A 22,972-nucleotide genomic window follows, 5' to 3' on the forward strand; every position below is an offset into this window, starting at 1 on the left:
ATTATGTGTATTAATGACTCTTCTCTACCTACTTCAGCTCTGTAGTGTCAAGGTGAACTATACATCACTATTCCTTTACAATTATTAAGGCTGTGATACAGTTTCATTGCATTGCATACTTGCTCAATATTTTTTTTTGTTCAGTAGATGTAACTTGCTGTGATGGTGTTTCTATCTATCATTAGACAGTTTCTCAACTGCATCTCACAGAATATGGCAGCTGGATGTAATTGCAAAGAGTGATGGATGCTTGCTGAAATAATCTATGGGAGAGCTATACAAGGTGGAGTGGGAGGGTTAGTTTTGATTTGTGGCCTTCAGCATAATCATCCTCAGCACAGTGGAAAAGGACTGCTTCGCACTTCCGATGGGCATATAGAAATTTCGGACTTTTTAAGTGAATTTTGTGACAAGAAAAGACATATATTCCACATGGCCTATTGAGCAGGTCAGTGGCTAAAAACTGTGACTGCATTAGGTACCGACAGACTTAATATTTGGTGAGCATTGTCAACCAAAAACAATCAATATTTTTGTAGCTACTACATTTTCGGGAAAAGTAGCTTCATAAACTTGCTAACGTGAGTGAAAGTAGTTGTGCGTGACTGTGTTAAGGCTATCACAGGCTTGGCAGTGATACTTGTTCACCTAAGTTTCAGAATATATTAATTGAGGACAAAATTTCCAACTTTTCATTCTTTGTGAAAACTTTCTCCTGAAATGTAGATTAGTGACTTTAATTGCAGCCTGGTTCACATTGAAGTACAGTAGGTTTCTCTCGGCTTCCCTACTGATGATATGCTGTGACAATGTTCACAGGTACGTGCAGGTCAGTCGTAAAGGGACGGAAAGAACCACGCCACTGCATGTTGTTGTTATGTTGTATATGTGACATAGTTGTGCTAATAAGTTTTGCAGATCTTCCATTAATTTGGGGGGGGGGGGGGGGAGGGGGTTGTAATCATCCATCTGTACATAGTAGGAACTTTTGGGTCTAGAATTGTTTGCAACTGTTAAAATTGATGTTTTTCTGCTGATTGATTGGAAATCTTCTGACTGAATATTCCTTTCCCATGCAAGGTTCCCTTCTCACTTTCTGTCCTTGCCTCGGTCTTTACTAGTCACTGTCCTCCGTGCCATTACCCTTTCAACTGCTCCCATCATCCAGCTACCATACAAACTTCACACTCAGTCTGTTGCTTTTCTGCTCCATCCTACCTCACCCATATCTTCTGTTGCTTAGCTCCATCTCTTAGTTGGACCATAAGTGAACAACATGCATATTTTTCTAATCATTTTTCCAAATGGTCACCTACCCCCCCCCCCCCCCCCCTCTTTCCTGTGTTTACCTGTATATGTAACAAGAAATCAGAAAGGGGAGGAAGGCCACAAGATAAATAGAGACATGACCTTATTTAAGTTGGAAAATTAGAGGAATCCACAACAAGGTATTTACAACTGTAAAATAATCCACCAGAATGTACAGGACCTGAGCACGCAATATGAACAATTAGATGTGTTTGTAAATGAAACTATGCCTGACATGCTTGCTATTAGTGAGTACTGGTTATCTGATGCCAAATTATAACTTTTTAAACCTGTAAACATAGTTGTAGCTAATAAGTTTTGCAGAACTTCCACAATGCGGGAGGGGTGGGGGGTAATCAATTTACGTTGGATCAAAATAAATAAATAAATAACAACAACTATTTTAGCTCACCACCACCTATCCCCATGAAATTAATGTTCATGACAATCGAGAAATAATAAGTGCTCTCCCCTTCTGTGTGTGTGTGTGTGTGTGTGTGTGTTTGTGTTTTTCCTTAATCATTGGTAGATATTTATTACTATTGTGTCCCCCAGAAATGTGCTTGAATATCTGGCACTTAGGACATCTCATGAGAATTAGGATGTCTGAATTCAACTACAACTCTAATAAACTCAGATTTCATATATTTTGTCAAACCTGGTCAGTCAAATGTATTTTCCACATGCCTGACCAAGCCAGCCTTGTTTTCTGTATTTGATGATGTCACCATCAACTAAATGTTAAGATTTTATCTCTGTTCCTTACATGCCCAGCCACTGCTCAGTGTGTCCTTTAGTTGGTTTATATTCCATTCTGGATTTTCAATTATTTTATTGTTTTCAGCTACACTACCATGAAAAATTTCACTCATTCATTCAATAATACACCATGTTCCATAAATTGGTTACAATTAATGAAGAAGCTCCTTCAGAGATGTGGTATGAGTCAAGTTATACTTTACCTAAGCAGTCATGAATCTTTAAAACACCATCTTCTTTGTGTTGACTGGATAAATTAAAAACTGTTTAATATGAACCTTAGTGTTGAATATAATTATATAAAATATTTTAATAAATTATGGTAGGCATGTTTAATAAGACACTCCTTTACTTCAGTTTACAATAGACTGGGATTTGCAGTTGCCAGCTTTATGTTTGCTGGAAAACAGCTAAAGAATTTTGTACCCTATTCTGAACCACAGACAGGGATAATAGTCTCTATAGAGATTATTTTTCCTCCTAATTCTGTGGTTGTAAATTTCACAGCATCCTTAGCTACCTCCTTATTAACAACAATTATTATTAACAAGTAAATGTATTAGCTCAGATGTGCAGGAATCCCAGGTTCCCAGCAGGGTTTCTGCAAGATATTTGGTTATCACTTATCAGTTTTAAATTATATTATCACTGCACTCTTCCATAGAATAAATACTTGTTTCCCCTAAGCTGTATTTCCCCTGAAGATTATGCTATGGACAATAATTTTAGTAGCAATATCATATACAGTACCAGCTGCCAGTCAACACAGCTAAGGAGATTTCTAAGTGCAAAATATACAAAATTGAGCTTTTTGGCTTACTTATAATTTGCTGAGAGCACTTCAGTTTGTTATCCATCTGAATGCCTAGGACTTTCACACTGTTTCATTCAGTGTAAGCCATTTTCATTTGTTTGAAACTTCATAATATGATTTTTTGTAATGTTAAGATTTCAGATGTTTGCTGTGAACCATTTTTGAACCTGTTTTGCTATTATCCTGGCTTTATTTGTTATGATGTGTATCAACCATTCACTAGCTTTCTTGTATCATTAGCAAAACCATAGTTTTAGAAGAATTCTGTGGTGTCTTTGGTGAATCGTTTCTGTAGCCCAAGAACAAGATTAGGCCAAGTACCTAACATTGCATATTTAAAATTTCCTCTTTCTGAATTTTGTTTTTTCCCCTGGCATCATTGAGAGATAATTCAAACCTTAAGATCCTCCTCATTTTTTCCATGTAGATGTCAAGAGCCTCACGCATTCTCCTAAACAGCATTAAATTACAATATTAGTAGTATTGTTGTGGTTAGATTGAAGTTAAGCTTCCCATGGCATCCCAATAGAAAGATTAAACTTCAAGTTGGATCATGAGTTATGGTCTGGTTGTTTGTTGGTAGAGGACTATATGAAAAACCCAAATGTCAGAAAATGAATGTGATGTATCTGGAAAAATAATTTTTTGTTAACTAGTTTTGATTCTAGTTTTATTTCAATTTGACTCAAGTAGGAATTAATTTTATTTACACAGAATATAATTACTATGAAGCTACTGGATGCCAGTGTCTGTGACCTTTCAGTCATATTTCTAGAACGATACATACATAATGAACTTTTTTGTGTAATTCATAAATCTGCAGTATGCTGTGAACCAACAATTAGTCTTTTCAGATATATGATCCCTGTAATATGATGAGAATCAAACTGAAGAAAATGTTTGTATGCTTCTGTTATTATTGTCTGGCAAATGCCTTTTTAAGGTTATTTTTGCATTTTAAGAGCAAAAATATGGACTCCTTGGTTTTTCACTTTTTAAATTTGATTTTATTCCTGTAAGAGAATATTTTAATATTAAGTGCTGGTTTCTTGTATGGCCTTTGTCATAGTGCTGTGGGGAGGGGAGGGGGGATAGATTGTTGTAGGGAGTTATGTGAGCTTATTTGAGTATCTCCACCTCTGTAGATGGTCCAAAATATTGGATATTATAGTGTATCAATAAGTACTCCTTGAATTATTTGATGATTTTAAAGATGCTAAGGAAGGGCAACTATTCAATAAGTACTACATTTTATCATTTTGGGAGATATGCCTCTGTGTTTTGAAAAGTCTTACTTCTAGTAGTGTATCTTGTATTTAAAGGACTGCTGCATAGAAATCCAGTAATTAAAATAAATGATATTTTCATTTGCAAATGAGCAGTTTCTTTACACATGGGAATCAATTTACATTAAAACAAGATCTTTGCAACACATGATGACCAATTAAGCACAAAGCATTTAACAGGTTTCAACAAACTGTAAACATTGAGCAGAAAAAAATGCCATCCACACAGTACCATAAATTTGTGCTATAATATGTTACTTGCTTCAGTTGTGGGGAAATTCTCTAGTAAGTTGGTCAAGGATTGTGTTTGGTCAAAACTTTTTATTACCATGGGAAAGGTCTGTTACTTCTCTCTCAAATAATAATGAGGCTCTGTTTACTTGACCTACTTAGTAATTAAGCAGTTATGCCACAGTCTACTGGTTGAGAAAGTAGTGATGGAACAGACTGAATCAAATTAGGGGATACAGTTTATAGCACTTGGCAATTGCTAAGCAATAACTGACAGTTGCGAAGGAATAACTGCCAACTGCTACACGACAACTGACAATTTGTATGGAATACCTGATCAATGATAGTAAAAGGATATATAGAGGAAGGGATGTGTTAACTCCAGTGAATCCTGTGAACAAACACTCTGTATGTATTTAACAGTTCATGCAGTACAATATTTGATAAAGATTGAAGGATGTTGTGGACTGATTACGTGATTCTACATGCGGTGTGACAACATGGTTGCAAGATGTCATTTGAATGCTTATGATTGTGGATGAGCAGCTGGTTGACTTTAAGCCAGTCAAAGTGTCACTACTGTGGCCACAGCAATGGGTGTGTCCAAAAATGTCATATCATGATTAAAAAAGACTGCTGAAGTGTGGAAATGTTAAGCAAAAGCATACCAGTGGTTGTAGATGCACCACTACAAAACAAGAGGGTCAATCTGTAGCTCTAGTGGCAAAAAAGAGCGGACCTCTCACTCCCAGACATATCACTGCAGACCTTGCATCCAATATGGGTACTAGTGAGTGTCTCTGCCAGTACCATTTCATGGTGCTTAAATCAGGCTGGTTTATATGCTCAGAAGCCTGTTACATGCATTCCATTTCAACCAAACCATTGTCAAGAAAGAATTCATTGGTGTCGGGAGCATGTTAGTTGGAATCAGCAACAGTGGTTCAAAGTGATGTCCTTCAATGAATCCTGCTCTACTGTGGGAAGTCATTTTGGTCACCATTTAGTGTGGAGAGAGAGGGGAACATGTTACAACCATAGAATGTTCATGAAAGTACTGCCTAGGCATTATGGTATGGGTAGGTATTACACACAAAGGCCATACACCACTGCATGTCTTTGTGCAAGGAAACATTACAGCAAAGTTATACTGAAGGCAGATCAGGATGGGATGGGATACCAACAAAGGAGTTAAAAACAGTGTCTAAAATAATTATACAGCCACTAAATACAATAGTTAACCAGTAGCTTCAAAAAGGTTATTTTCCTGGCACACTGAAGTACATAGTAGTTAAGCCACTATTAAAAAAGGCACAAAAGAACATATGGGAAACTATGACACAGTATCTCTTCTTCCATCACTATCAAAAATATTTTAAAAGGTAGTGACCATAAAAAATTAAAATTTCATTAAAGAATTTGCAACAATCTCAAAAAATCAGTATGGGTTTCAAAAAAGCAGAACCACAGTATCTACTACAAATAATTTTGTTGATAAAATTAGTTCATCTCTAGACAACTCACTGCATGCCACAGGAATTTTTTGTGACCTTTCAAAGGCCTTTGATAGTGTGAATCACTCTTTGCTACTCTGTAAACTGGAGAAGTATGGAACTAGGACCGAGCGGGGTGGCGCAGTGGTTAGCACACTGGACTCGCATTCGGGAGGACGATGGTTCAATCCCGTCTCCAGCCATCCTAATTTAGGTTTTCCGTGATTTCCTTATATTGTTTTAGGCAAATGCCGGGATAGTTCCTTTGAAAGGGCACGGCCGATTTCCTTCCCAATCCTTCCCTACCATGAGCTTGAGCTCCGTCTCTAATGACCTCGTTCTTGACGGGGCGTTAAACACTAACCACCACCACCACTATGGAATTAGGGGCATGGTATTAGAATGGTTTAAGTCCTATCTAACCAACCGAAGAGAGAGAGTCATTATAACCTCAAAGAGAGGAACATATACATCAAAATGGAAAACCATTTCACATGGAGTACCCCAATGTTTCTGTTTTACATAAATGATCTGACACTTAATATTGAGTGTTACTCAGTTTTATTTGTAGATGACATCTGTAATCATTGAAAGTAACAATACTGATCAAATTTCACAAACTCTATTAAATATTTTAGAAAAATTAGATTCCTGGTTTGATTTAAGCAGGTTAAAATTAAACATGGAAAAGACTCAGTTAATGCAGTTTAAAACAAAACAAGCAAAATTAAATGATTTTCAGGTGAGTCACAGAAACCAGGATTTGCAGGAAATTTGTGAAATTCCTAGGAATGCAACTAGATAAAGATCTATTATGAGGATCACATACACAGTACCTTGCAAATAAATTAAATAGGCTAGCATTTGCAATGAGAATATTGTACAATGCTACCAGTATGGGCATAAGAAAAGTACTATATCACAGCTGCTTTGAGTCAGTAATAAGATATGGATTTGTATTTTGGGGTAACTCAAATCATATGTGTCAAATACTAAAACTTCAGAAAACCTCTTAGAAGTATGCACAATGTAGGGCGAAGAAAATCATGTCGCCCACTCCTAAAAATTCTAAGTACCTTATATTAAGTGTTCCCTCACTATAAATATATGAGCTGACTATCTCTGTACACAGTAACCCTGACTTATTTGTACCAAATCATTTTCAACATGATTATATCACCAGAAATCAAAATAATTTAATATGGCCCACCCACTATTTAAAACTTTATGCTCAGACTCCACATTATGTGGGTATGAAAATTTATAACAAAGTGAAAGGAAGAGAACTGGACATCAGTGAAATAGGACTGGAGTCAGTCAGTTTTGTGCTTTTCAAACTGCTTTATTACCACCCTCTGCTGCAATTCAGTGCAAGCAGAGGCACTGTGGTTGAGGCACCCAGTTGGCTACCGCATTTGTGCGTGTGACGCCCCGCAGTACTGATAGAGTGCAGTGTGGTAGAGTGGTGGAGCAATGCCAGTGAAGTCCTCCCGATTGGGCAGCTAAAGTGATGGCCGAGGCGTGACTGACATCTCCAGCTTTGCAGCAGCAATGACCCACTGTGGCTGGCGCGCTGTGTGCCAGGGCTTGGTTGGCCCTGAGGCAGAGGCAGCTCTGTGTCTCATGTCTGGACAAGCCGCCCAGATGTGAGGTCGAACTATGGACTCCGTACAACATTCCAGATGGTGTCCTTAGAGCCTTTGCCCCATGATGGCAGTGCTGCAATATTAACACAAAATCATTTCAGTATGAAAGTTGCTAGGTATTTATACACCCATGGGCGGTGATGATTTGAGCTTTGCTATGTCCTATGGCACTTCTCCTAAACACCTCCACTGTTGATGGTGTTGAAAGGCTTCTCCCTTCTTTCAGTTAGGTGCTGCTGGGTCAACTATTTCCACATCTCACCTGGACAGCTTGCCTTGCAACGTGCGATGGCTATGTTGTGTTTTATTTGTCATAACATCCACACTCACCTGTGTATGGCTCTGTTGTAATCTACTTCGTAGCCAGTTTCTAACTGAATATGATCAGTGCTTTACACTAGAAATGCACACACAAATTACAAAATTTACCTTTAACTTCTTTAAACTAAACCAACCTTGGATATAACGAAAGCCAATCGAATCGAAATGTTCTCTTTATGCCATCTGAATCACTCTTTAAATCATAATTTTTGTCAGGCTGCCTTGGGCCCAATAAAATATTATGCTCAAGGAATCACCTATCTCCTTTTACTGCAAGATAATTTCCGTCATTAGAAATACTGACCAGAAGACTGGAATCTTTTCGTCAAAACATTTGAAGCCACCAGAGGTATTAGCTTGATATACACTCTTAAGACAAAAACGACACACCATGAAGGAATTGTCAGAATGGGACGGAAATCGGCAGATGTGATACACATATACAGACGAAGAACTGTATACAATTTCAGAAAACTGCATGATTTATCCAAGAAAAAGTGCTTCATAAATTGAACAAATAAATAATGCGTTGGTCCATCTCTGGCCCTTATGTAAGCAGCTGTTCGCCTTGGCACTGATTGATGAAGTTGTTGGATGTCCTGAGGGACATCATTCCAGAGTCTGTGCAGGTGCGTTAGATTGTCAAAATTCTGAGCTGGTTGGAAGACTATACTTATAATGCACCAAACGTTCTCAAATGGGACCGAGATCTGGAAACCTTGCTGACCAAGGTGGGGTTTGACAAACATGAAGACAAGCAGTAGAAACTCTTGCTGCGTGCAGGCGGGCATTATCTTGCTGAAATGTAAGCCTAGGATGACTTGCCGTGAAGGGCTGACCTTCGTGCTGTAAGGTTAGCGCAGGTGACAACCAAAGAGTCCTGCTCTGAAATGAAATGCCACCCGAGACCATCAATCCATAATGTCTGGTCGTATGGCGAGCGATAGTCAGGTTAGTATACCACAATGTCTGAGGCATCTTCAGACGTGTCTATGCATATGTTTGTCCAGCCATTTGCTTGAGAGTTATTTTGTGTGTGTGTGTGTGTGTGTGTGTGTGTGTGTGCGCGCGCGCGCGCGCGCGCGCGCGTGTGTGTGTGTGTGTGTATTTGTGTGTACAGTGAGAGAGAGAGAGAGAGAGAGATATGTACTTGAGTACAATGTACTTGAGAGATGCAATACCACTAAAACATATGAAATTGTGTGAAACATATCAAACTATTATGATCATGAAAACCTTTCATAGTTAGAGATGGGTCACACAGGAGAAGCAAACATAAGAGTAAATTTCTTGGAAACATTAACAAGCCATTGTATCACTAGCACCAGTATAAATCAGAAAAGTATGTGCGGAACTGTAGGAGAAATATGAATATCTTAACGCGATAATTCAATGGATAGTACTGCCACATGTTAGAATTATATGTACCAATTTCCAACTGTTCAGCTGGCAGTGTTGCTCTCCAAGAAATACATTTCACTGACATCCATTCTCGAACATGTTTAGGCTATTATGCATTCTGTCTGAATGACAAATAATCTGGGTGCATCTTAGGTTGATAATTTGGTGACTATTTTCAACGCAAAATTCAGTGTTGTCGGTATGACGTTCGTTTTAAAAGCGTATGACAACACCAGGAGAGGAGCTTTACACTTCTTTCCGTACAAATTTAATGATTTCTGTAGAATATTCGCTGTTCCAACGCAATTGTGATGTGAATCTTCAATAGTTTGAATTATCAGTCTCCACCAATCGGTTACGATCACGAATGTATCCCACAAATCGAACCCAGATAACAACAGCGTACCAGTGGCTTGTGGCCAGGAGTCGGTGACATCTCTCCGGCGCATGAGTCGGCAGTGCCCCCCTGCAGTGGTGGCAGGACATGAATCTTACGCAGACTATTTGGCCAGCTAGCACTTTCTTTCATGATTCCCATTAAATGGTTGTTGCTGGGGGCACCTCATTGCACGTTACGTCCAGTAGATGATGAATTTTGCTTTTGATGAGAGCTCAGTTTTTCATCTTGAGATGTGTACAGGTAGAGTATTCACCACTACTCTCTTAGAAAAAAAGACATACTTTCCTGTCCTATAAATTTGACACGTTCTTGATGGCTAAGATTTAACTTGTAAATAAACATAAGAGTTTTCATTCTCAAGTGTTGTTGCTACGTGGCTTCTGCATATAAGATTGGCTATATTAATTAGTGGTAAAAAAAGCCACCATCTGTTTAACACATAAATTTGTTGTGATGAATTTTACAAGCGTAGTACCTGAAATATGTTTTTTTTTGGCTTCAGAGCTAGCACATAAGTATCCACCTCCAGAAGGACGAATGTGTGTCTCTCGATTTTTTAATTTGCGCGCAGAACGTATGAGCGGGCTATACATCATTTTCAGTTTATGTGAATTTTGGTTCAAATGGCTCTGAGCACTATGGGACTTAACTTCTGAGGTCATCAGTCCCATAGAACTTAGAACTACTTAAAGCTAACTAACCTAAGGACATCACACACATCCATGCCCGAGGCAGGATTCGAACCTGCGACCGTAGCGGTCGCGCGGTTCCAGACTGTAGTACCTAGAACCTCTCGGCTACTTCGGCCGGCTGTGAATTTTGAATCCCTGCCATGGGGGTTAAGGTACGAGTGTACTTCCTGCATTTTTCATGTTACCCTTCATTTTAACTTGGGTCACACAGGTTCTGACTGCACCGGCGTCACAAAAGCATACTAGTGTTGGGAATCTGAACTTCTATGCTGCATTTCGTGTTACATTTTCGAATGTGGTGTCTCTCCGGTCAGAGTTGTCACCAGCGGACGGTGGCGTGACACCAGGTGAGTGAGACTCAGAGCTCCCAGCCCTAACACGGCTCACCGTGAATCTGGCCAGCTGTCATTGGTTGACGGTGGTGCGGCTTGTGGCTGATGGTGTAGTGTAACGGACTGTGAGGCAGTAGCAGCAGTCTGAGTGGTATGAGCCATAAGCCAAGCCAGCTCATAACTTAACTGTTCAAACTACGATGTGAAATGGGTGGGGATAATTGTTTAAACTTTGGACAGTTGAACTATAACTCGCGGCAGGCGGTGGGTAACGTCAGAGGAGAATCAGGTGCCCGTTTTGAATTCTATACTTACAACAAGTGATTTGACAACCACAATTAAATGTTCCAACCCGTCTAAATGAATAATAGGAGGAAGGAACATTTTGTAGATCAGCAGACTGGCAAGCTTTGTCTAACAGGCAGGCCTTGATTTCTAGGGGAAAGAAATATCCTTTGTCTTAGGGGGTAATCTGATGTCTTAGATGCAGTGCCAATATTCCAGGTAAGCCATCTTGAATTCCAGCATGACAATGCACTTACTTGGAGTTTTGAATTTTCCGCCATTTTATTCTTAGACGACAGCCCTGCTTCCACACTGATGACGAAGGAGTAGGGTGAAACCCCACAACTGGGCTATTTATTTAAAGTTTCCACCAATTTTTGAATTTCTCACATTTTCTAAATTTCGCGCCAAAATTAAAATTTCCCACTGTTTTATTCACAAAGGAGAGAGGGGGCAGGGAAATCCGGTGACTTATCGATGACGAAATCAGTGACCTATCCTGCATCAGAACACCCACTCTATACCTTCTCAAATGTCTGAAGAGTATTAATATAGGACTAATATTACCATTCATACAAGGTGCAGATCGTCCAACGGTCACCTAATGCAACGATAATTGTATGAACCAATGCTTGAAAAGGTATACGACGACAATTAGTTTGTCAACAACTCTTGGATGAAAGTAATTTACAAAATGGTTCAAATGGCTCTAAGCACGATGGGACTTAACATCTGAGGTCATCAGTCCCCTAGACTTAGAACTACTTAAACCTAAGTAACCTAAGGACATCACACATCCATGCCTGTGGCAAGATTCGAACTTGCGACCGTAACAGCAGCGCGGTTCCGAACTGAAGCGCCTAGAACCGTTCGGCCACAGCGACCGATCACTGCACAGCAACAAAGTCATCATGTGGTGTGCTGTGTTACCATATGACTTAATAGCCCTTATATATATTTGAGAACGGAGGTGGTCTTGCAGCTAAAGTCACATCCGATCGTTAAGTTGCCGTGTTCGAAACGTCTGCTGCTCAAAAACTACAGATTATCCCACGAATTGTTAACAAACGCTGGTTTCAGCAAGAGGAGTCAGCATCACACACAGCACGAATATCGATGACTGGCGTACGCCAATTGTTCGGCAGTCGTATAATTTCAAGGAAAGATGACATTCCATGGCCCCAGATCCCCTGTTCTGTTAGCGCGTTGTTGTTCTTGCAGGGGTACCTTAAACTTGTAAGCGACAAAATGGTTTACCCAGCATAACAATGAAATATTAGTCAGTATATACTCTTTGGAAATGGTAATCAATAAAACTACTCAATTTATTTTGTACTTGTGTTTCTGCCGTGAGTTATGGTGTGGTAAAAATTCCCATCAACGAATCAGGAGTACAAAATCTGTGCTGAAAAATTTTGAAAAATTGCAGGAAGTACGTTAGCTATGTGAGCTTCCGTTAGTAAGCATGTAGCCTCATAAGGAAGATATTTCGAAACAGGCTGTTGTTCACACCAAAGACGATAAATATGAATGCATATTTGCAGCAACTTCGGTAGTGAATAAGTTTCACGACTTCCATTAAATGCTTCTTCAAGCACAGGCAAACAGTCCGTCCTTCCTGCTGTTGCTGTACTAGATGCTGCTGTGGTACACTTGACACTGTGTTACCCAGACTACCATCAGGCACTACAGCAATGTTTAAAGCTGTAGAAACCGTAGTTTCCTTATCTACGTCAGAATCAACTCCAAATTCTGAATCGACTGGGTGCTGTTCTAAAACCTCTGCCTAGCAGTTTAATACCTGATCAGCCGGAACTTCATCTGCCATGAAACTATGCCATCTGCATGAACTCATTCTTGTAGATCTAAAAGAAATATTTACGAATATCAGTACATCCAAGCGAAATAATTTACATTACCTCAGTAGCTAACATTTTCGAAATAATAAGTGTTACAATATTATCTACAATGTTCATTCTTCATCACAAGAATTCACAACATATAATCAATGAAGTTCTACGCAAATAGGAATGGAATTCACGACAATTTCTTTCTTTCCCTGTACGGTGAGGAAGAGAACTAGCAAAATATGCTTATGTCAGAAGATAACAGTAAATCCATGGGTGACAAATGCTAACTGAACACAAACACACTAATACCAATGAAACTAATTGTTTCTAGTAAATGAAGTAATAAGCAGCGTTCAAGACCAGTAGTATACACAGGGTGATCCACTGATCGTGACCGGGCCAAATATCTCACGAAATAGGCGTCAAATAAAAAAACTACAAAGAACGAAACTTGTCTAGCTTGAAGGGGGAAACCAGATGGCGCTATGGTTGGCCCGCTAGATGGCGCTGTCATAGGTCAAACGGACATCAACTGCGTTTTTAAAAAATAGGAAACCCCATGTTTTAGTTGGACCACTTTTTTCGCTTTGTGATAGATGGCGCTGTAATAGTCACAAACATATTGCTCACAATTTTAGACGAACAGTTGGTAATAGGTAGGTTTTTTAAATTAAAATACAGAACGTATGTACGTTTGAACATTTTATTTCGGTTGTTACAGTGTGATACATGTACCGTTGTAAACTTATCATTTCTGAGAACGCATGCTGTTACAGCGTGATTACATGTCAATACCACGTTAACGCAATAAATACTCAAAATGATGTCCGTCAAGCTCAATGCATTTGGCAAAACGTGTAACGAACGACATTCCTCTCAACAGCGAGTAGTTCGCCTTCCGTAATGTTCGCACATGCTTTGACAATGCGCTGACGCATGTTGTCAGGCGTTGTCGGTGGATCACGGTAGCGAATATCCTTCAACTTCAACCACAGAAAGAAATGCGGGGACGTCAGATCCGGTGAAAGTGCGGGCCATGGTATGGTGCTTCGACGACCAATCCACCTGTCATGAGATATGCCATTCAATACCGCTTCAACCACACGCGAGCTATGTGCTGGACATCCATCACGTTGGAAGTAAAACGCCATTCTGTCATGCAGTGAAACATCTTGTAGTAACATCGGTAGAACATTACGTAGGAAATCCGCATACACTGCACCACTTAGATTGCCATCGATAAAATGGGGGCCAATTATTCTTCCTCCCATAATGCCGCACCATAAAAATGGTTCGCTGGCCGGGGTAGCCGAGCGGTTCTAGGCGCTACAGTCTGGAACCGCGCGACCGCTACGGTCGCAGGTTCGAATCCTTCCTCGGGCATGGATGTATGTGATGTCCTTAGGTTAGTTAGGTTTAAGTAGTTCTAAGTTCTAGGAGACTGATGACATCAGAAGTTAAGTCCCATAGTGTTCAGAGCCATTTGAACCAAAAATGTTCAGAGTCGCCGCCATGTTCCTGGTACATAGAAATACGGTACGGGTGCAATTGATGTTGATGTAGCATTCTCAACACCGACGTTTTTGACATTCCCGATTCTCGCGCAATTTGTCTGCTACTGGAGTGCGGATTAGCGGCGACAGCAGCTACAACTCTTAGTTGGGCATCATCATTTGTTGCACGTCGTGGTAGACGTTTCACATGTGGCTGAGTACTTCCTGTTGCCTTAAATAACGTAACTATCAGGCGAACGGTCCAGACACTTGGATGACGTCGTCCAGGTTACCGAGAAGCATACATAACAAACCCCTGTTGGGCATTCTGATCACATTAGCTATAGGAAGGTAGGAGGCGAGATACTGGCAGAAGTAAAGCTGTGAGTACCGGGCGTGAGTCGTGCTTCGGTAGCTCAGATGGTACAGTTCGGCGCTAGTGGCCGTGCGAAGCGGAGGTCCGATACTTCCTCCTGAGCGGCGTGTACGTGTGTTTGTTTACTTGTGGACTTAGTCTGTGCGCGGGCTAGTAACAACGATCATGGCGAACAAGTACAGGAAAACTACATTACGATTCAATTTCTTTAAAGAGTACGAACGACCAAAGGCTTTAGCTGTGGAACGATTCATTCGAGAGGACGTCAAGATACCGCCAAACGGTATTGTCGGAATTCACCTGTCCGTCGTTAGTCCCACGGTGTATGTTAAGATGGTAAATGACGCGGCGTGTGAGAGATTTCTACAGGCAACAAAAGCAGATCTCCGATTTTGCCATAGTGACGGGAATGTCGGCACGGTAACTGTAGAACATGCTGGTCTGGGTGTACGGACAATACGTGTTTTTGAGCTGCCATTTGAGCTCCCGGCTGACGACGTTATTGAGGCTTTTAAGCCATACGGCACGGTACATGGTCACACAGCAGAACGCTGGACACAATTCGCCACGTACCCCGTTCTTAACGGAGTGCGTCAGATCACTATTGATCTTCAGAAGCATGTACCGTCCTATCTGACAATTGGTGGTTGTCGGGCGGTGGTGATTTACGATGGTCAACCACGTACATGTTCTGGCTGTGGCCAGGAGGGACACCTCAGTTCGAACTGTATGCAACGGCGGATTACGCAACTGCCTTCAGATGTGCGGGAGCCGTCGCCAGAGATGACAGTACTACCGATCACCTATGCCAAAGCCCTCACTAGGTCCGCTGATGACCGAAAGGGCACAGCGCAGGTGGAAGATCAAGATGGCACTCTCCGACACCTTGTAGCAGACGTCAGGATGACAGAGGATGCTGCTCCATCGAGCATACAATCTACAGCGACAACATCAGATGAGACCGAACTCCCACCAAGCACACCGATTGTACTCGAAGCAGTACCAGCCACTACGGATGCTGTTCCATCTGGAACGCACTCTGTGGCGACAACATCAGTTTTGACCGAACTCCCGCCAAGTACAACGATGGGACTCGAAACACTTCCAGTTCCTACGGATGCTTTTCTGTCGAGCAGCCGTGATTCCCTACAATCTGAGGACACGGAAGGAAGATCACGCAAACAACGTTCCCCGAAAAGGAAGAAACGGCGTCGTCGCCCGACATCTCCTAGGGATGACTCCCCTTGCCCCGACGACGATGTGCCTGTGGACCAAGACGACACAACATTCTCTACGAAACAGGATGAGGCAATGGAAACTGTTCGATCAGACCTGCAGCGGTCTGTCACATTGACGGTACCGGGACGTGATGATGCTGAAGAGGAATCACAACCAATTGGCTCTCCAGACGCAGATGCTGTGGCTATAGACACGAATATATCACTGCCTGCAAAGATGTGGTATGACGATATTCAGGAGGCGCCGGACGTCATACACAGGCACCCGGCACTCACGAAGACGGCCTAATAATTGCTGAAGGTGAAGGGAGAGGGGCGAGAGAACGTCTTCTAACTCAGCCCCCAGCGCCGATGCAGGGAGATGTTGTTGCGCCTCGACAGAGTGGGATTCAACGCCATGCGAACCGTATTGCGACATTAAATATAAATGCCGTGCGTTCACCGGCCAAAATACATCTACTGAAAGAAACGATTTGGGCATCTGATGTAGATATTGCTTTGCTGCAGGAAGTCCACATAGCTGCACTCCCATACATCGCAGGCTACAAATCCTATTCGTCACGTGGAGATCACAGTGGGAGTGGGGTGGCAGTTTACGTGCGAGATGGCTTCCCGGTGGAAAACGTGTGTTACATTTCGTCGGGCAGGGCAATGGCTTTCACGACGTTTGGGACACGCATCATCAATATTTATGCACCGTCGGGAAACAATCGGCGGCGGGAAAGGGCGCGATTTTATCCAGAAGATATTGCCCCACTTTTCCATGGACGTTTTGAATGTATAATAATTGGTGGAGATTTCAATTGTGTTCTCAGCCAGAAAGACCAATGGCCGCAAGCAAACATCAGCCAGGAGTTGCGAATCGTTGTCAACGACCTTGTACTTAGTGACACTCGGGAATTACGACATGGCGATGCACCGGGATACACCTATGTGACAAGTCATTCGGCGAGCAGATTGGATCGCATTTATGTCTCACGGGCTCGTGCAAATGATGTCCAGGACGCGGAACGCTGGCCATTGGCATTTTCCGATCACAACGCTTACATCTGTACGGTGCTTCTTCCCCGTAGAGAGGTGTGGAACAGTAAGACCCTGTGGAAATTAAACATTCAACTTCTACATGATCCTGAATGCCGTCAACGGATCCTTGAGACATGGACGATGTGCGAGCGAAGGGTTGGAAGGTATACGACGAAGCTTGATTGGTGGCTGACTTGTGCTAAACCGGCGCTTCGCCGTACGTTCATCTCATATAGCATGGAGATGGCAGGATGGCGCCGCCGTACGATCGTCTTTTATTTTGCAGTGCTGCGCGACCTGGACGATGGTCCGCCGGGACAGGACGTCTGGATCGAACGCAAAAGGATAAAAGCTAAACTAGTGGCTTTAGCTCGGAAACATCTTCAGGGAACCATGGTGCGCGCCAGATGTCACGATACGATAATGCACGAGATTCCTTCCATGCACCACGTCGTGAATGAACGAAAGCACCGACGACGCGTTTTGGTACGGGAATTAATCACCCGCGAAGACAAAAGAGTGACGCGTCAAGCGGACATTGTCTCTGCAATCGTCGATCATTACCAACACATCTTTTGGGAAGAAGCAGCCACTGTCGATGATCTTGAACGTATAGCCACGTACGTCTCCCGTACACTGACGGTGGAAGCCGCTGGAACCTCACTGGAAGCCATTAGCTGTGAGTAAGTACATGATGCGATCGCAAAGGGTGCGTTGAATCGGTCCCCAGGCATTGATGGACTTCCTGCTGAATTTTATCGAGGATTTCGCAACGAAATGGCACCGCGATGGACGGAAATGTACAACGAGATGTTAAATTCCGATGCGCCTATTCCACCGGCTTTTATGGAAGGCCTCTTGGTGCCAGTACATAAACCGAAGCCAGGAATTACGGTCACACATTATCGCCCCATCACCCTGCTTAATGTCGACTATAAGATCTTTGCACGGTTGCTAGCGTCCCGATGTCGTATGTTAATTCGTAGCGTTCTCTCTCCAGAACAGACGACACCGGGTGGAACGGTGAATGTGCAAACAGCTACTGGCGAATGACGTGATGTGATAGCGCTGGCGGAAGAGTGCCGGCTTAAAGCTGCAATGGTGGGTGTTGATTTTGACAGTGCTTTTGATAAGGTGCGTCACAACTACCTGTACGCTGTACTGGAACAAATGGGATTTCCAGAGCGTTTTACTGGTCTCATTAGAAGGATTTATGGGAGCGCACAATCCTTGGTACAAGTTAATGGGCGCATAGCAGGGCCCATTCAAATTCGACGATCCATTCGACATGGCTGCCCTCTTTCGATGCTGCTGTTCGCGATAGCGTTGGAACCATTAATTGGGAGGCTAACAAATTCTCTTTCTGGGATGGAACTGCGGGGCTACACCTTCAAATATCGTGCCTATGCGGACTACCTCCTGCTGCTTGTTCGTTCTGAGGAAGAGGTGAAGACGGTCCTTGAACTGTTGTTGGACCACAGTGTGACGGAGGGTGGTGCAGTGAACATGAACAAATCGGCAGCAATGCCGGTTGGAAGGGGCCTTACGCCGGAAGAAATAAGTCCATTTCCTTATGTGCAACGATTCTACTATCTCGGCATAGACTTTACCTCATCTGTAAAACATACTGCGACATTTAACTACCGACGTATTTTACAGACAACACGTACCATGGTCCGACATCTCCTACGGCGCCTTGATCCTTTGCAGCGAGTCAAATATCTGAACACGTATCTGGTTTCTCGAATGGTGCATATTTCGCAGACCCTGTCCCTACCACTCACGCTCGGACGTCGACTTCAATCAGCACTAGGCTATTTTGTGATGATTGGGTCACCCCTCAAGGTGCGATACGCAACGCTCACGCTCCCTACGGACAAGGGGGTACTCGGACTTACGAATGTTCACTGCCGAGCGACGGCGCTCCTTCTAGCCACTATGTACAAGCAATGGCGTAGCGGACGTGATTCCCTTACGTCCCGCCTACTGGATCTCCTAGTTCCAGCGTCCCTCACACCTCCGGTGGCGGTGGGCAACATTACGCCACATTTTGCGCATGTATCAACATTTATCGTGGAACTTAGTTATATCAGAGACGAGCTTCCGCGCACGAGACCACCATGCGCGAAGGATTTTTATGTTTGGCTGCTACGACGGATAAGTCGAAATGTCATTGAACTCAAACACCCCAAGTTGCACTGGCCGAAGATTTGGAGACATGTGCACCAAAAATTCCTTCCTACCTTCATTCGGGCACTATGGTTCTCTGTCACCTGTGGCAAGTTCAACACCAACCAACGACTCCATGCAATTGGACTAGTGGACACTCCACTGTATCCGAAATGTCGCCAGGTGGATGACGACCATCACCGCTTAACTTGTATCGCGGTGGAGGACATATGGCTCCTAGGACGACAGATGGTGGCTTGCTACCTCCGTGTGACCCCGCAACATATTACACCTGCTTCCTTCTTACATCCGGAGAGTGACTACTTTCCGGCGACTAAATCACACTCGATCATCTGGGTCAACGGTTGGACGATCGCGTACCGCTATGGGGATGCCGCCAAGTCGCGACTCGACTTTTGGTATTTCTTGCAGCAAGCCCACAATGACGCTCATAGATGGTCACACTATCGGGAAACCTTTGCCAACTATCTTCAGGCAGTCTTCTTCGACCCCCCACGCAGTTGGGATGTGCCGGGTGCAGTCGGTGTGCACATTTGACAGCTGATAATGAACCTCACGCTTCTCTCACCGCTCCATATGTAAGGCACATACTACACCATGAAATGATCTGTTCCCAGAGTGATCTTTATGGAAAATAAATAAATAAAAACAACATCCCTGTATCCCTGTTCCTTTACATTTGTGATTTGTTTTACAATTCTTTTTTTTTTTTTTTGCCGAGGAAGCATTTCATTTAGTGTTTGTGAACCGCCTAACTTGGAATAAAAAAAGTAGTCAGCGCTAAAAAAATAATAAAAAATAATTTAAAAAAAGATGGTAGAGCGCTTGCCCGCGAAAGGCAAAGGTCCCGAGTTCGAGTCTCGGTCGGGCACACAGTTTTAATCTGCCAGGAAGTTTCACAATAGTATATATCAACACGATATCGACTTTTTCCGCAATTGGTAAACGATCCATTTTAACACGGGTGATGTATCACGAAGCAAATACCGTCCGCACTGGCGGAATGTTACGTGCTACCACGTACTTATACGTTTGTGACTATTACAGCGCCATCTATCACAAAGCGAAAAAAGTGGTCAAACTAAAACTATCATATTTCTTTACGTACTACACGAATATGTAAAAAAAATGAGAATTCCTATTATAAAACAAAGCAGTTGATATCCGTTTGATCTATGGCAGCGCCATCTAGCGGGCCAACCATAGCGCCATCTGGTTTCCCCCTTCAAGCTAGACGAGTTCATTCTTTGTAGTTTTTTTGTTTGATGCTTATTTCGTGAGATATGTGGCCCAGTCACTATCAATGGACCACCCTGTATACAGAGCTACAGAGATCCGCTACTAATGATGGACCAAGTGGCATGAGGCAACGGCAAATATTTGTATAATTATGGCGCTTTCTCCGAATTTTGCAGTCATCATATCAACCTTCTCGTATATGGCACTGACAAGTATCATATTTATAATTTTTTAGAGAATATGATTTGAGTAATTTGTATGCTATTTGCAGTTGTTACATGTAGATATCTCCTAGTGAATCTGATATGGGATCTTTAGTTCAAGATTAATTTTAAGCTCTTCAAGTGTCCTTCTCGCTACAGTGGTGGTTATTGCCGAATAGTGCTCGAATACAATTAACTCTTACTGCGTTTTTGATTGTGAAGACACTTCTGTCTATCAGCAGCGAAGCCAAATCTACTGAGGCAGACTTTCACTTGGATTGAGATGTTTTTCATTTCCACTGTCTCTAAGATGCGTGTCCCTCAGTCGAAACGCCATAACAATTGCTGAATAGCTATACTATCAACACATTTGTGTTAGAACTTCTGCATAACATAATGGAATTAAAAGGAAAGAACGGCCTGGTAGATTATACCTGGTGAATTTCTAGAGGAAAATGGGTGGCCCGTAGAACTGAAACTGGGAAATCGCTAAGTACCAATGGGTTGGTTGTTGGACCGCAAAGTGGATAATATTAGTTCCAAGACCGGAAAGTTTTGATGTTGGGTGTTACATACGAGAGTTGGAACTTGACAGCGGCAACTGTTTATTTACAGCTCGTACAAAATAGATACGTGTTTCAAAGTTTTACTGACCTTTAGATTAGTCACCAGCATTGTGTGTAATCCGTTGCCAGCGATGTGGAAGTCGTAGGATACTCTTAGCAGTGCCAATTGTGTTGACAATTCGAGCGGCGCGGTCTATTGCCCGACGAATTTGTAGCAGTTCTGAAGCGAATGACATGAAGTGATTCCTTCCTGCTAAGAGTATTCTACGATTTCCACATCGCTGGCAAGTGCTTATATACAGTGCTGGTGACTACTTTGAAGGTCAGTAAAACTTTGAAACACGTATCTGTTTTGTGCGAGCTTTAAATAAATAGTTGCCACTATTAAAGTTCCAACCCTCGTATTAACCTTATTTCTCTTTCTGTCATCCATTTGAAGGGTTTCCTGGCAATATAAGTGATTTAATTTCTCTCATTAATTCCACAATGTTCTTGCTCCTTTTAGTTTTACTTGCTTTTCCGTTACTTCATAATGAAATAACGTCTGGTTTCAGAAGTCTGAAACATTATGTTTTATTCTGAACGTATCTGTCGACCGTTGTATACTTTCCAAAGATATTTTCTGTTATAGAACTCAAGTTGAATATGATTTAACACTTATGAAACTTTGAATATCAGTCTGATTTCACTTCTATGTAAGTAGGTGGGAAGAAAATACAACATATTATTTTGTTTCTCTGTTTTAAAATGCCGAAGAAACTATATGAGTAACCATTACTCTGAGTGGGTAAAGTGTTAAAGAATTTATGAAATTTTCAGGTACGTATCAAAGTTGAGACCCCTGATTAAAGCTGAAGCCAAGAAGAACAAGTATGGCCATAAAACATTTGGCGAAGCAGAAGTTCGTGTGAGAAAACCGAAAGAATTTCTTAGGAAAAATACACGCATTACTCCACCAAAACCAGAAGTAGGTAAGCGAATGTACCATACTCACTCTTTTTAAACAGATTTGTAGATTTGTGTTAGATATAAAACTCAGTCCTGCAGTTGTTTCTTAATTAAAATATGCCACATTTCTCTTTATTTTTTTATCTTCATCTTCTATATAAACAGTATGTACTGGAGGTATAACTAGAAGATCTGTACTCTGCAAACCACTGCAAAGTGGATGGCAAAGGGCACTTCTCACTGTACCATGTATTAAGGTTTGTTCCTGTTCCATTCGTGTATGAAGCGCTGGAAAAATGATTGTTTAAATGCTTTTGCGCGAGCTGTAATTAGTCTAATTTTGTCTTTGTAGTCCTGAAATAATGATATGTAGCTGATTGTTGTGTATTCCTAGAATCTTCAGCTAACCTATTTCTTGAAACATCGTAAGTCGGCTTTCGCTGGATAGTTGGCTTGTATGAAGGGTCTGTCAGTTCAGTATTTACAGTATCTTGGTGGCCTGAGTATCGGTACTTAAGCTACATTTACACTGGATGGATGAATATGTGGAATCACCTCGAGAAATGCGTGCTTGAACATAAACGCAGATTCTAGCCAACCCTGCACGTTGCGCTGTTGTATTTCACCACGTACGTCGTCTGAGCCATGTAATCAATACGTTGCAAGTGTCAGTTGTGATAAGAACAGCATTCTGTGTAGTTCTGACTGCATTATGTCGGAGCTAAGGGAGTTCGAACGTGGGTAAATTGTTGGTGCTCATTCGGTAGATGCTTCTGCAACCAAGGTAGCCGGAGTGTACAGTGTTTCAAGACTCACCGTATCAACGATTTATACCGCAAAGAGGGGAAGCGAAAAACATCAGCCGCAAGTCACAACGC

The 22,972-nt window shown here is 42.1% G+C and overlaps 1 protein-coding gene across 1 annotated transcript in view; it reads left to right on the forward strand.

The window, feature by feature from the left end:
- Positions 1-22,972, forward strand: part of LOC126354974 (enkurin) — a 97,832-nt gene that overhangs the window by 32,771 nt on the left and 42,089 nt on the right. The window contains exon 2 of the mRNA XM_050005060.1: positions 21,966-22,117. Within this exon, the coding sequence (XP_049861017.1) occupies positions 21,966-22,117 (152 nt within the window). The remainder of the gene's footprint in view (positions 1-21,965; positions 22,118-22,972) is intronic.

This window comes from Schistocerca gregaria, chromosome 3, assembly GCF_023897955.1.
Source record: "Schistocerca gregaria isolate iqSchGreg1 chromosome 3, iqSchGreg1.2, whole genome shotgun sequence".
Classification (NCBI taxonomy): Eukaryota; Metazoa; Arthropoda; class Insecta; order Orthoptera; family Acrididae; genus Schistocerca; species Schistocerca gregaria.